The sequence below is a fragment of the Delphinus delphis genome, chromosome 11 (assembly GCF_949987515.2).
Source record: "Delphinus delphis chromosome 11, mDelDel1.2, whole genome shotgun sequence".
Classification (NCBI taxonomy): Eukaryota; Metazoa; Chordata; class Mammalia; order Artiodactyla; family Delphinidae; genus Delphinus; species Delphinus delphis.
This window is the reverse complement of record NC_082693.1, coordinates 21,415,180-21,429,526: the sequence shown is the minus strand read 5'-3', so window position 1 is coordinate 21,429,526 and position 14,347 is coordinate 21,415,180. Positions and strand designations below refer to the sequence as shown.

Below are 14,347 nucleotides of genomic sequence, written 5' to 3'. Positions count from 1 at the left end.
CAAATTTCAATTATTTTATTTTTAATGTAATTACATATATGAATCATTCCTTTTTAAATCTTTGCATCTGTATTTTAGTTTAACTTTCCCTAAACCCAAAATCAGATATTTATGAACATTCTCTTCTAGTATATTTATTACATTTTTATATTTATAATTTTTAATCAATAAAACATTCTTCTCGGCTTTCTATTCTGTTTCAAGTATTTGTCTACTTTATCAACATCATATTATTATTATTTTTTACAGTTGGAGAATATAGCCAATATTTTATAATAGCTTTAAATGGAGTATGATCTATAAAAAAAAATGAATCACTATACTGCACATCTGAAACTAACATAATATTCTAAATCAACTATACTTCAATAAAAAAATTCTGTCTTTGACTTCTGATAACTTGACTATAATGCATCTTTCTGTGGATTTCTTTGGGATTATTTTATTTGGGATCCTTTTTCTGTGTGAATTTTTGAATTTTATTTATTTTTTTATACAGCAGGTTCTTATTAGTTATCCATTTTATACATTAGTGTATATGTGTCAATCCCAATCTCCCATTTTAATTACTATCTTTATATAAATATGTTTTGGCTCTTATCTTATAAATACGAAATTCAGAATCACTGACCTGTGAAAATTTCCTGCTGAGAAATTTTGATTATATTAAACTTACAAATCAATATAAAGAGATCAAAAATAATTAATGAATTGTCTTCCATACTGAGTCTCTGCACCCTGAGAGAAAAGTTTAATGGTTTTCTTCCTAAATACCATTCGCATTTCTCACGAAGTTTAATCCTCAGCATACTTTTTGTTGCTACTATGAATGGGCTCCTTTTTTCTCACATTTTGGAACTAGTTATTATTACTATATACATCATGATAGTTCCATTGTTTACAATGGAACTTTACTACATTCTATTATTTTTAGTTCAGCGTCTTTGTGATTTTTTTCATTATCTACAAAGAATTTTATCCTCCTTTCCAATAGTTCTTTCTCTTACTCCTTTTTCTTTTCTTAATACACTAACTAGATATTTCAAAGCTACGTTAGATTGTAATGATGACAGCTGGTATGTTGCTAACTCTAACAGGAGATAAAATTTTTGTGTTTCACCATTATTAGTATTTAGGCTATTAATAGCTGGATCCCGATTTTGTTTATAAAATTATAGATACTTCCTACAAAATAGAAAGAGTAAATATCTCGAAACTGTGAGATAATGGGTGATTTTATTTTCCTTCACATTTTCACAGTTATCTAGGATTTCTAAATCTACCTTTCTATATTTTAGAATTCAAATTTTATTGATTTATGCTTTTAAAAACATCATCCATTTGATTAAGTTTCTCAAACATATGTGGAAAAGATCTACAAAAGTATTATTAGTTTTCAATTACAGATAACTACAGTTAGATCCCATAACTGCTAATTTTGTATATATTTGTAAAATCAGACTAGCCACAAACACTTCCAATTTATTTTCCAAGTTTCCTAAAATGAATGGACAGACACATCCTTAACTCACTATTTCTCTTAATGTTCCTTGCTTCAGGAGAACATTTTTAACTCCAAATAATCTTGGTTAGCAATCAGTATCTTGCAGAAGGCAAGAGAGAAGCAAACCCTAAAAAGTTTTCTCTTTAGAAATAACATTGTACTGTTCCTTGTAAAAGACAGCAAATCTAAAGATAATGTCTGGATACAAATTTCTCAAAGTATATTCTGCTAACAAAAAAGATACTTCATCCTTTTTATTAAAATACGTTCATGCTTATTAAGACTATAGTACGAGATGCCATAAAATAAAATATTAACAATTTGATATTAGGAAATTCATAACACTCCCAGATCAGAGTTCCATGAAAACCAGATTCTAATACTGTTAATATTAAGACTGGCATGTTAATAAATGTTTGTGGCAATCTCTTCAAGTCTTCATCAAATCCTGTTTCTTTCATATTTCGTTAAGTAACCACTATACTGAACCTGTGTTACCATCTGAAATAGTTTGAGATACATTATCAGAAAAATATATCAACTTCCAATATAAGCAGCTAAATTTTTCATTTTTACTCTACCAGGGAAGTTTCATAGCGCTAAAAAATGCAAACTGCTACCCATTTTCTAAAAACAGAAATGAAATAATTAGGTCACAATAGATGGCTTCTTTCTTAGAGAGAAAAAAAAAAGATGATGATGAATGCAACTGGAATGTTTATTGTCACTGAAATTCTTCAGGCCTGGATTCCAAGTACATGTCTTGATGCAGGTTACTATGACAACTTAAATTACAGAAAATATCCCCCCTTCTATCAAGTTGTTTTCTCCACAAGGCCATTTCAAGCCTCCTAAAATCTGTATGCATGGATTACTTATCACAACAAAAAACATCTCTTCACAAGTTTTATTCAGAAATGCCCCCATCTAAACCCTTAAAACCAAGAACAAGCATATAAAAATAAATTCCATTAAATCTACACGGGACAGAAAACCTAACCTGAAAATACACGTACAAAGCTTAAAATATAAAATGTTGAGAGTACTCTGAAACTACTCCCCATTATCAGAAGCACAGGGTGTATTACCACCATATGCTTCATTACAGAAACTATGGGAAATCACTTGCAAGGCAGTTGTTAAAGAAGATTATAGAACTAAGCCTTGTTTACCATTATTTTCCCCTCACTAATGCTTTTTCCAGGAAAGTACCAGAAAAGGAGGGTGGGAGAATATTGCAGTCCTATTTAGAACAGAAAGAGAAACAAATAAGCAATCTGTAAAATCTAAACTTGTTTTACCTAATCTGTCTTTTACACAAAACATGGGCTTTATGGTTTGCTCTCACACAGCTTCAATTTTATAAACCTAACAAAAATGCCTTGTGCTAACAGTGTGAATTATTCTCTATCCTCATTCTCTAAGAGAAGAATGGCTTGGGAATAATTGCATCACTATGGAGAAATGTGATTTAGTATAGATATTCTGATTTTAAGACAGTAAAAATTTAAAGTAGCTCCTTAAAAAAAAAAAAGGTAGTTTTACAATGTAGCAATACTAAGAATTTTCAATGCTGGTTTTGCTGCTCATCAAAGTTAACATAACTAAAAATTAAATGCTTCCTTTTGAAAGGCTTAGGGAACTCATAGACCCTGTTGGTATGAGTAAACTGGCTCAGTATCCAGAATAGGCAAAAAAGTTTTGTAAGTTCAAACAAAGCTTTATTTAAAAAAGAAAAACAGAGCAGTATGCTAAATGCTAAAGGAGTCTCTTTGCTGTTGAAGTCAAGAATCAGACTGTTACCGAGCATTTGAGAATAGCAAAAAATGAAAACTCCTCAGCAGTAAACTCCAAGCAACTCATATACCTCTCTCCTACCTGTATTAGTAAATAAGTACTAGTGTTCCAAGAGAAACAAAATAACTGAAGTGTTCAAAGCTAAAACTAAAATTTCAGTGACTATCCAATCATGGAGGAGAACTTTGGTCAATGGAGCTACAGAATACATTTTTTCCTTATGCTTTTCTTCTTTTGACTGTATTACAAATAGCAGGGCTCAACTAGGATTTTTCAGCTCTCACATGGATGTAATGAAATCACCTTATTAGAATCAGACTATCCTTTATTCTCAACACTTGGAGACTTTTAGTCATGGTTTTCCCTAATGCCCGAGCAACGTAGCAGAGTCCACAGGAGAACTGAACCAGTGAGGATATGAACTTGTGTTTTTAGGAATCCGCTCCTTCCACAGAGTCTAGCAATTACTAGAAGGCTCTAAGGGGAAATTAATTTATGTGAGACCTTCAAAATTCATCATCTGGGCAAAAATGCAAGCACATAACTTTTGCAAGTGAGGGACTAAGGAATTTATGTGACAGCACACTAGTTGGTGCCCTTAAAGAGTTTATTCACCTGTAAAATGTGAACAGTTTATTCATAAGTCATTCACTTACTACAAACAAGGTCAAATTATTTCCCCTCCTGAGACCAGTAAGTCACTTTAATGTTCAAGAGACAAGAGACTATACACATCAAGCATACAAAAAGCAAGTGGAGAATAAGTTAGTTGTATATTCCCTCCTCAAGGGACTTTGTGCCCCCTTTATTTAATGAAGCCTATTACTGACACTGTTAGAGATGGAAGTTCAAACTACAGGTTATATTTCAGACTTACCAAGACCTTCTAACCTTTCACTGTTAGACATACTCCACTGTTTTAAAAGAGGCTGCCGATTTAAAGCGTTCGTAGAACAGTGCTCAGGGAGCCCAAGACTGGTGATACACCAGTTTGCAAAATTTTGCCTCAGACGCCAAATTTGAATCTCGAATTTGTAACATAGTGGCAACTACTGCTAACTACACTTTGTACTTATTTAAATAAAGGGTTTATAAATGATGATTCACCAGTGAACACAATCTCTGAAAGTCTCCCAAGACTTTGAAAAGTTTTCTTAAAAAAGTCACTGTAAGTGATACACTTCTAGGATGTATGCAAGGAGTACAGATTTCCAGACTCACCTTGCCGTGCTGGAGTCCCCAAGTGGGAGCAGTGTGAGGTAGTCTTGAGGAAGGGTAGAGCACCAGACAGGTATTCTAGGAGGAGCTACACAGGCACCTGAAAAGGTACACAGTGTCCTTACAGTCCTGGCTAATTTTTATCTTAGAAATGCTACATCACCCCATTTTAACTTCTAATCAAAGAGCAAAATACACAAGCTTTTAGCTTCAAATGGTTTTTCCAAAACAATTTTTTCTCCCCTCTTGGGCCCTCTCCGCTAGTCATTTGAATTGCAGTACTTGTGGGGTAGATTTGTTTGGTTTGGTTTGAATTAGTATTTTTGTGCCTTTGAAAAAGGAATTTTAGTTGTTTCTTTAAAAGGTTGTTTGATGGGCCCATGGTGTTCTAGGAAAGACTTTGTGCCTTCTTTTTCTCCTGACCAAAGTTCCCTGCAATACCACAATAATTTCTTGAAAGCAGTTTAGCAGTCAGACGTTTGGAAAATTGCCTAAAGCCAGGGCCTAAAAATGAAGTTGAAGTTGAAGAGAACTCAGGTTTTCAGTCTTAAAAAATAAAAACAAAAACATGCCGCATTCTTCCTTGGTGAGTACAACTGACAACCATTGGCTAACCTAAGAAAGAGGGTAACTTGGCACCAGTTCTTTTGACCATTCTATTGCATGATACTGTGAGAATGTGAAACTCTGCCATGACATTAGTTATAAAGAAAGCCAAAGAAAGAAGTCTTGGCCACAAGACAGGAATTGACGCAATTCTTATGTCTGCCACATTCAGACTATGCCCTTAATGCAGATGTTTCTGCATTTATTTATAGAAAGGTTTACTTTAGTAACAAGACCATCCTCCATTAACCATATTTTTTTAATATACCAAGACACTGAACTACTTTTATTATGAATAGGAAACACCACCCCCAAAAGTGAACAATCCTTAAGTTCTTAGCTATGAAATAATATGAAATATCAAATTAGAAATAGTGTAAGGGGATTTCCCTGGTGGTGCAGTGGTTAAGACTCCATGCTCCCAATGCAGGGGGCCTCGGTTTGATTCCCGGTCAGGGAACTAGATCCCACATGCATGCCACAACTAAGGAGCCCGCGAGCCACAACTAAGACCCGGCACAACCAAATAAATAAATATTAAAAACAAAAATAGTGTAAGGAGAAAGAACTGGTGGACCCCAAGTGTGATGCAAGCTATCAGAAAATATATACATTGGTTGGATTCTTCTCTCACCATGGTGTGTCAGCTTGGATTTTTCTCCCTCTTTCTTAACTCTATAGTTCTTCCAGGCTACTTTGTAGCAATCTGAGTCTAAAGCATCACCTTCCACTGGAACCCAAAGGTCTAGGAGGAGCTTCAAGCTGTCACAAGACTCCCAATGGATTCATCTGAGGTTAACCCAACCTGGACCCTGGAGTCTCCTCAAATGTCCATTGATGAAAATTCCCAGGCAATTCCAGTTGCCGCTCAACCTATGCCTGAAGTGTTAATAAAGAACCTCTGTAACTTGACGCTCAACCCTAGTATCAAATTGTCATTCATTCTACCAGAATGTCCACCTCAACCAACTGGGTGGTTACTTGGTGAAAACATACCCTACAGGAGAGGGGTGAGGACTGTGTTAACTGATCAGAGAGATAAGATGGAGGGGCTGATCCAATCTATTAAAAAAACGCTATGGCAAAGGAGTTCCTTGGTCTGACTCTCAAAGAGAACCACAGCAGAATGACACTGAGACTCGATCAAGAGAGCAAAGATTTAGATGTAGCTGTCGTTTTTGCCGGTTTCGTAGAGATCCTTCTGAGGATAATTTTTTTAAATTAATTAATTAGTTAATTATTTATTTATTTTTGGCTGCATTGGCTCTTTGTTGATGTGAGTGGGCTTGCTCTAGTTGCGGCAAGCGGGGGCTACTCTTCGTTGCGGTGCGCGGGCTTCTCATTGAGGTGGCGTCTCTTGTTGCGGAGCGCGGGCTCTAGGCACGCAGGCTTCAGTAGTTGTGGCACGCGAGCTCAGTAGTTGTGTCTTGTGGGCTTTAGAGCCCAAGCTCAGTAGTTGTGGCACACGGGCTTAGCTGCTCCGTGGCATGTGGGATCTTCCCGGACCAGGGCTCGAACCCGTGTCCCCTGCATTGGCAGGCGGGTTCTTAACCACTGTGCCACCAGGGAAGCCCTCTGAGGATAATTATGAGAATTATTACAACAATAAGTATTACAGTAATTATTATGACAGACACAGAGTTGAAGGAGCCATAAACCTTATTCTTGTACTATTTTTTCATGCTGGTAATTTTAGGATCATTATGAAGCAGCTTGGGAAAGACTGTGTACCAGTATTTTGATATCCTATAAGTTCTGTGATGTCTTTTTTTCTTGCATCTCTTTTCTACCTTAATACAGTAACTTATAAGGAATCTATGTAGCTTGCATTTGAATGACTTGAATATACTTTAGTTCCACTTTGTGAAACAAATTAACTTGTGTGGAAGGAAAGTGAAGAAAACGTTGGGTGACTTGGCCACAGCACTGTTAGAACAGCATGTGGAATTGTAACAAAAATTTCTGATGTGCTGTTTTGGAAAAAAAAAAAAAAAAAGAAAATATATACATATATACATTTCAAACACAACTGAGGAAGCGGGAAGTCAGTCCAAAGTTTTCCCTTCCAGAGCCGGGTTCTCCCTGCTCAGCTTCTACAGCCCTGGACGGAGACACTGTTTCCAAATCTGGTTACTAGACAAGTACTTCATATAAGTTAATAGTTGTTATAAAAACGCCATTCATTTCCAGATGACTTTTTCCATGGCGTCATAGCTGCAAGTGCAAAAGTGCATTAGTGCATGCTTCCAAGTTTTAAAAGAGACAGAGTAGCAGTCACATTAAAATATTTTTCTAATGAAAATGAACAGGCTTTAAGCCAACTAGATACCATAGAATTCCTGTTTCATCCTCTTCTATTAGATGGGTTAGAGCCATCTGGCTTCAACTAGACCTACCTCCTAAAGAAGCTAGAAGACAGACACATTTGAAGCTGATGCACCTTTGGTAAAAGAGCCTGTCCACGGACCATTATATCACCCAAAAAGTGAGGAAGGGTCAACTCTGCTGGGAGAGAGGACTGGCAGAGGACTGGGTGGCGAATTCAGAGCCATGTGAGAAGAGGCGAAATAGACTAACCACCCTGATTCCCACCTTGGGCCTAGAAGCTATCTGGAATCCAGTTTGGTTGGCAAAGGGATTCTTAATTATCTAATTCAAAATTTCTTTTCCTATCCATCTTTTTCTTCTTTAAAGCCTCACCACTCTTTTAAGTTTTGTTTTCAAGAAAGTTTTTTGGAAATGGGAAGTGGGCACCTGAAAAGTAGTTTCTAGAATTGACATAATCGTTATCTTCTTTTGTCCATAAAATAACATTATCACTACCAGAGCCAGACATTTAAAGGCCAAGATGATTATGGTGCTTATTCCCTCATATATAATTCAAAATGACACTAACTTACATATATGCTGACATTAAAATCTCTCCTTTTCAGATTTTTATAACTATAAAATTCTGGATGAGTCGAGGCTCTTTAGGATAGGATGGCATGTGTCCTAGTTCTGCGGGTGGCCTAGGAATGTGGGAAATGCCACACCCGACAGGAAGGACTCAGTCCTCAGGACTCAGCTCTGATAAACCTCTCCTCACCTCTCTAGTCCCCAGTGAGGTCTCAATCGTCTCCCCACCAATTACTGCAACCATCCTAACTATTCAACCCATCGTCCACCCTTTAGCCAGACCACTTTAAAAAAGCAAACAAAAAAAGAACAAATCCTATCATTCTAGTGTTTTTAAAAGCCTCCACCAAAGAAGTTCAAACTTCTTTTGTTTGGCCCGTAACTGCAGTGACAATATTTTCCTCACTGCAAATACAGACGTAAGATCTGGCAACTGTGAGAGTACTCACGGAGGCGGTAAGAAAGCTGCGATTTAAACTGGGGTGCTCTCAGAGAGTGGACAACGCCCCGGTGCTCTACACGAGCCTCTCTGCATCCTCGCAGAGGATGCCGCTAGCTCATTTCCAGACACCCTCCCGAAGCCACCACATGACGTGCCCAGCCTCACCCATGGCTCAGCCTCTCGGCCTCTAGCCCTCCTTCATGCTGGTGTCCCGTGCCGAGGCCCCACCAACTCACCCTCCAAGAGACTACCCAAAAGTCTCCCAGCCCCTGGAACCTTCCCTCATCCAAACTGATCATTCCAGGTGCTCCCAAGTGGCTGGCTAACACTACTCACTGGTATTGCTTCCTAAATCCTCACAGCCTGATGAGGTAGGCAGGCTGTAATAAGGGAAGATCGGGAAAGAAAACTCAATAGAAAGGTTAAAGGTTAAATAACTGGTCCAAGGTCATACAGCTAGTAAGTAGGGGAGCCAGGAGCTGAACTTAGGCAAACGGACTTCAGAGTCCATGACCTTCAACAACCGACCTCACCATCTCCACTATGTATCTCTACTGTAATATTTAGCACAGATTATAACAAACTGTTGGCTCTGCTTGAGGGCAGAGACCTTTTGCACTGATATTGCCTAGCACGTCAGAGGTGCTCAGTAAATGTCAACTGAGGGCTTGATGAATTCAGAGGGTTTTACAGAATGGTAACGGGTTGTTGAGAGGTGCTGAGCTTATCATCAGTGAAAGCCCTGCCTAGCTAAACGATTTCTTTTACCTAGATATAATTCTATGACTACATCTCTGAAAAATAGGTATTATATAAGCAATTGAAATGGACCAATAATCAACTTATACCAACATGTGCAATTTGGGAAAAAAGGGATAAAAATTGGAAACCTCTACATTCCAATAATTATATTATTTTTGTTAAAGTTAAAATTAAGGTTATTTAAACATCCACTGGACACTTGTAAATATGTGTAAGGATCAGACATTCTCCTACTTTGGTAGCCAGCCTCCAAGATAATCCCCAAATATCCCTGCCTCCTGGTCTTCATATCCTCGTGTATTCTCCTCCCACATGAGTGGAGTTAACTTGTAGAGCCAGTAGGATATTGTGGAAATGATGTGTGACTCCCAGACTAGGTCATAAAAGACTATGCAGCTTCCACGTTGCTCTCTTTGATCGCTTATTCATGTTATACAGACATTCAAGCAGCCCTATGGAGAAATCCACGTGGTAAGGAACAGAGAGGCCTCCTGCCAATAACCAGTTCAAATTTGTCAGGCTTGTGAGCAAACCACCTTGGGAGTGGATCTTCTAGCCCCAGTGAAGACTTCCTGTGGACTACTTACAATACGGGAGGAAATCTGGGCTGCAACCTTATGAAAGATCCTGAGCCAGAGCTGCCCACCTAGGACATTCCTGGATTTCTAATCCAGAGAAACAAGGTGAGATAAAAACCGTTTATTGTTTTTCAGTCCCTAAGTTCAGGGCAGCTTGTTTGCAGCTATAGAAAACTAATATTTCTACTATCACCCACACAGCCTTTATTTAAATTAGTCTATAAGAATGCAAACAGAAGCTGTTGACGTAAACGAACACAATATCAGCTTATTGCAACTCCTATACACTGAGCACAAGCAAAACAGAATGACTAAGAACAACTCAAGAGCAAAGTAAATTCCAGTTTCAAGAGGTGTTGCCTTTTTTTCTTTCTTTTGTTTTTCATCAATAAAGAATGCAGGCCCTTCATTTGCTTGTAGATGTCTCTTAATGGCTGCCGATTAATTGCTGGATATATTCTCTTCCTTCCTCCAAACTAGGCCCACCAGGATGGGTAATCAATGGACAGTAGGATCATTTTTATTACTGTAGAAACCAGAAAAGAGCTTACTGCTCTGGCTGTTCAAGTCTCACAGGTGATATAAGAAAAAGTCTAAAGGCGGACGCTACTCTCTACTCTCCAAGATGCCAGAAGAGTTCAAAAAGCACACTTTTTTCTTATGGAAAAGAGGAAACCATCTAAATATTCAACTCTAAATACCCAACTGTAAATAAAATGCGATAGCACATTTTCATAAGTATTCACAAAATAAATTAAAACCACAAATACAAAAATTGGAAAGAAGGGTAGGAACATTCAAAGTTTTTTTTTTCTTCTTCGATACGAAAACTCACAGACATCGTACATCTCTGAATATAATTCAGCTCTGCTAAGAGCAACATACGATGGTAATAAGAAAAGTATCTTGGGTTTTACATATTCCATATGTAATGTTAAAACCATAAAATGACTACAGAGACAATGAGGTAGATTTTCTGTGGAAATGAATCCATTATGATGCTATCAGCTATATCAGTTTGTAAAGCAGAGGGCAATGGTAATAACAACAAAAAAAATTCACTTTTAATAAACATTTACTAAGCCCTTACTACATTTAAAATACAGGAGAAATTATAAAGGTAAATAAGATATGTATTCCTTTCTATCAACTGTGCGATATTTGTGAGATGTAACTAATATCTAGTAATAATAATACCAAATAAATGTTTTGGAAGCACCAAAGAGACTTGAAAAAGAAAGCCTATAGTAGAGTTCATATCCTGGTGGATATTCAGGAAGCCTTTGTGAAATAAGTCATTATACTTGTATTATGTTGTAAATTTTCTGAGCTTTTTCATATTAATGTGTTAGAAGTCCCCAGATGACAAAGCTGAGATTCAGAAAGATTAGATGACTTGATTTGAACACAGTCCCTGCCCTTTAAGAAGTAATAATAGGCACACAGTGAATAAGGGCCTGGCCACGCACTGTACAATCCAGCCACTATTCACAACCCTGTGAGGGTAAATCCTACAGTCCCCATTTGGCAGAAGAGGAAACTAAGATTTCGGAAAGATTTGGTTCCTTTCCAGGTTCACCTGATTTGAATTCAGGTGCACAAGATTTCAAAGATCCTGCTTTTTTCCTACCAGACTCCCATCCCAGGTTAGTTCACATAACCCAGGCAGGTCCTAGTGATAAGTGTTCTCACTCTATTGCCCCTTCCCTTTCTGGCCTAATAAACTGATCCACAAACCATAGGAATTCAAATGCATCCTTGTTACTTTAGTCTTCTGATTTGTTATTAAATGTCATACAGGAACTCAGAAGAATAACAAAGGAGAAGGATACGACAAGCAAAGGCCGTGATCAATTGTCTTTTAAATAGCTGAGCAATCATTTTTCTTTAGGCCAATTTGAGAAATGCATTTTATAAACTTTACCAATGCATTTTACAAATGCATTTTATAAACTTTACCAAGACAAGCTATCCAATGATTACTTTCCCCTGGATAACACGTTCATATCCCACACACCAGAGAGTTGTTTTCAGAGGATGAACTACAGAGTTTGGATAAAGTATTCACCAAATTATCTAGGTGTCTTTACTGAAGATCTTTTACTCCAATTGGAGTTGGCAAAAACCCAAACACACTGTTAAATGCATATAGATTAAAGACAAACATAACAACACTAACAGAAGCTGTGTTTCCCTATAGAACACTTATCAGACAAATGTGATACTGGGACGTATTAAAGAAAGGAACAGTATGATCCTTGGTGTGGTCCAGTGATTAGGACAGAACACATGGCTGGGCCAAAGTTTTAAGAGAAAACATCAAACTGATAGAAATGTTACGAAGGAAAAAGACCTGAAGAATGGAAAAGGAAGCAGAAGCAGGCTCCTTCTGCAAAGGAGACATTATAAAGCTGTCTTTACTGCTGCTCAGAAAGTACAAGGCTCTGCAAAGGCACAGTGAGTTTGCAGAAGAATTTAGGCGGAATCGCTACACCCCTCTGAAAGAGCTGCCTTCTGAGATTGGGAAAAACACAAAGAAGTTAATTGGCTTTTAATTTAAATGAAGTAAACTACAAAGGTTAAAAAAAAAAAAAAGCCCCGATAAGGTTGTGAACAGCCCTTCAGCACATACAATTTCTCTAAACAAACTGAAAGGATTCTTCGGAGGTTTCCACGCTGTTCTGTGTTATTTGTTAGACCCACTCCCCTACTGCACCACGGAATTATGTCTCATTTCTCCTTTATAGTCCCAGCACCTAGCACCAAATCTGGCACACTCAATAAATGAGGATGAAGGGAAGGCCAGGAGGAGGGTCTAGAGAAAGCAGGAATTTGACATGCTATTTCCTGAGGTGGCAATGCAGGCAGCTGGCTGACAAATTTCTCCCTTCCTTTTCTCCCTACAAGGAAGGACTGGATCGGGGTGGGGGTAGGTGGGAGGGGGGTTATTTTTTAAATGAAAGAAAACAATTGTTAATTAGCAAACAAACTTGTGGCTTTTTATTTTTGTATTAACACAAATGAAATCTCAAATGTTGATTTCAGCCACTACTCCCCAATCACCCTGGAAATTTTTCTAAATACTACGGATTGCTCTAGTTAACCTCTTCTTAGCTTATCAGATTTGATTATCCAGCTTTATTGCTATCAATTAACCATCTGTTCAATACTGTTACCAAACAACAAGAAAAATCCCAAGACTGCTTTTAAAGACCTGACAGTTCTGACTGGAAGGTTCTCTGCATGGACGTTTTAAACTTTCTCCCATTTTTTTTCCTAATGGTCTCAAAAGAACTCATTTTAAAAAGACCCTGCCATAAAGAAGAGTGAGTTCAAATATGAGGGATTTCTTTTTTAAATAACACGAATTAGTTTCAAGTGACAATGATTTTCATTCTCCATTTAAAACGAGAGTTGGTAGAAAATTTGTAGCATATGTTTAAAAGGCAAAAAATAGAGAGCAAGGAATATTCTACTATTAAAATTGAAAATTACTATAGTATGTTGGCATGTTCAAGCATGCTTTAAATAATTATCTAATTTCCTAAATTGCACTATTTCATGATTATGTTAATCTTGAATAAATGTCCTCATTTCGGTGAAAAGAAAAGCGTAAGCAACAAAGCTACCTTAAGCTGAAGAAAAGAGTGTCTTTATGTTTAAACACTACTTAGGCCAGGCACTTGTGCAGACCACACTTTACCTATTTCTGAAACCTTATCATTTCCTGCCTTAGTGTTTTAGGGAAGGGACGTCCTTAGATCATTTCTGGAATTACAGTCTCCCACAGTTTTTGGTCCATTTCTGGTGTACTCTCTCCCCTTGCTGAAAGCATATGGTACTGACTGCAGTGCTGTGTTAATAATGTCCTGTTTGGCTCCAGGCTCATCAAAAGAAAGCCGAGAGGCAAGACTGCACAGATCACATGACATATCGTTGATTCGGTTCATACCATGTCCCCCTTCGTACCAGCTCACTGCCTAGTGATGGACCCCCAGGTACAGGAAGTATGGCAGAAACACACAAGGGTCACAAGGGGGGAAATGGCAATGAAGAAGGGAAAATTATTAAAGCCAACGGAAGTGGCAGCAAGTAACAAAGAACTTCATCAGGATTGTGAGAAGCCAATGACCACAGGACACGATAGGTCAGGCACGAGGGAAACTCACAGAAGAAGCCAATGGATGTCTAATCTCCGCACAATTTAGAAAGAAACTGGGTTAAGAGGAGCGGGCAGCAGAGGTACTCACAGAAGAGGCAAGTTGCCCTGGCATGACTCGGAAGCCGGCACAGTCTGCACCTCATAGGCCCCAAAGGGCATGTGGAACCCAGAGTCTCAATGGTCCAGCTGACCCAAGAAACATGAGGTCATCCACACAGCGGACCATGGCTCCACAGAGAAAACTGGCCTCGTCCTCTACACGTTCTGGAGGTAGCACAGACCACGTCCTAATCCCAGCTCTGCTGAAGTGACTTTGGAACAGTCACAACCTCCTTGAGCCTCAGTTTCTCATCTGCATAGCAAGCTCTTAGGACTAAGTG

The 14,347-nt window shown here is 38.0% G+C and overlaps 2 protein-coding genes across 4 annotated transcripts in view; one reads left to right on the top strand and one right to left on the bottom strand.

Annotated features, from left to right (window-relative positions):
- The window catches only part of RASSF8 (Ras association domain family member 8), a 129,209-nt gene that overhangs the window by 82,683 nt on the left and 32,179 nt on the right, over positions 1-14,347 (bottom strand). For 2 of the 3 annotated variants that reach the window (XM_060024468.1, XM_060024466.1), the window contains exon 2: positions 4,523-4,619. The exons of the other annotated variant lie outside the window; for it this stretch is intronic. The gene's annotated coding sequence lies outside the window, so the exon portion shown is untranslated. The remainder of the gene's footprint in view (positions 1-4,522; positions 4,620-14,347) is intronic. 3 annotated transcript variants of the gene reach the window in all.
- LOC132434251 (developmental pluripotency-associated protein 3-like) overlaps positions 5,730-14,347 on the top strand; it is a 40,623-nt gene continuing 32,005 nt past the window's right edge. Inside the window, 3 exon segments of the mRNA XM_060025944.1 lie at positions 5,730-6,189; positions 6,191-6,314; positions 6,692-6,811. Coding sequence (XP_059881927.1) covers positions 5,905-6,189; positions 6,191-6,314; positions 6,692-6,811 — 529 coding nt within the window. The 5' untranslated portion in view covers positions 5,730-5,904.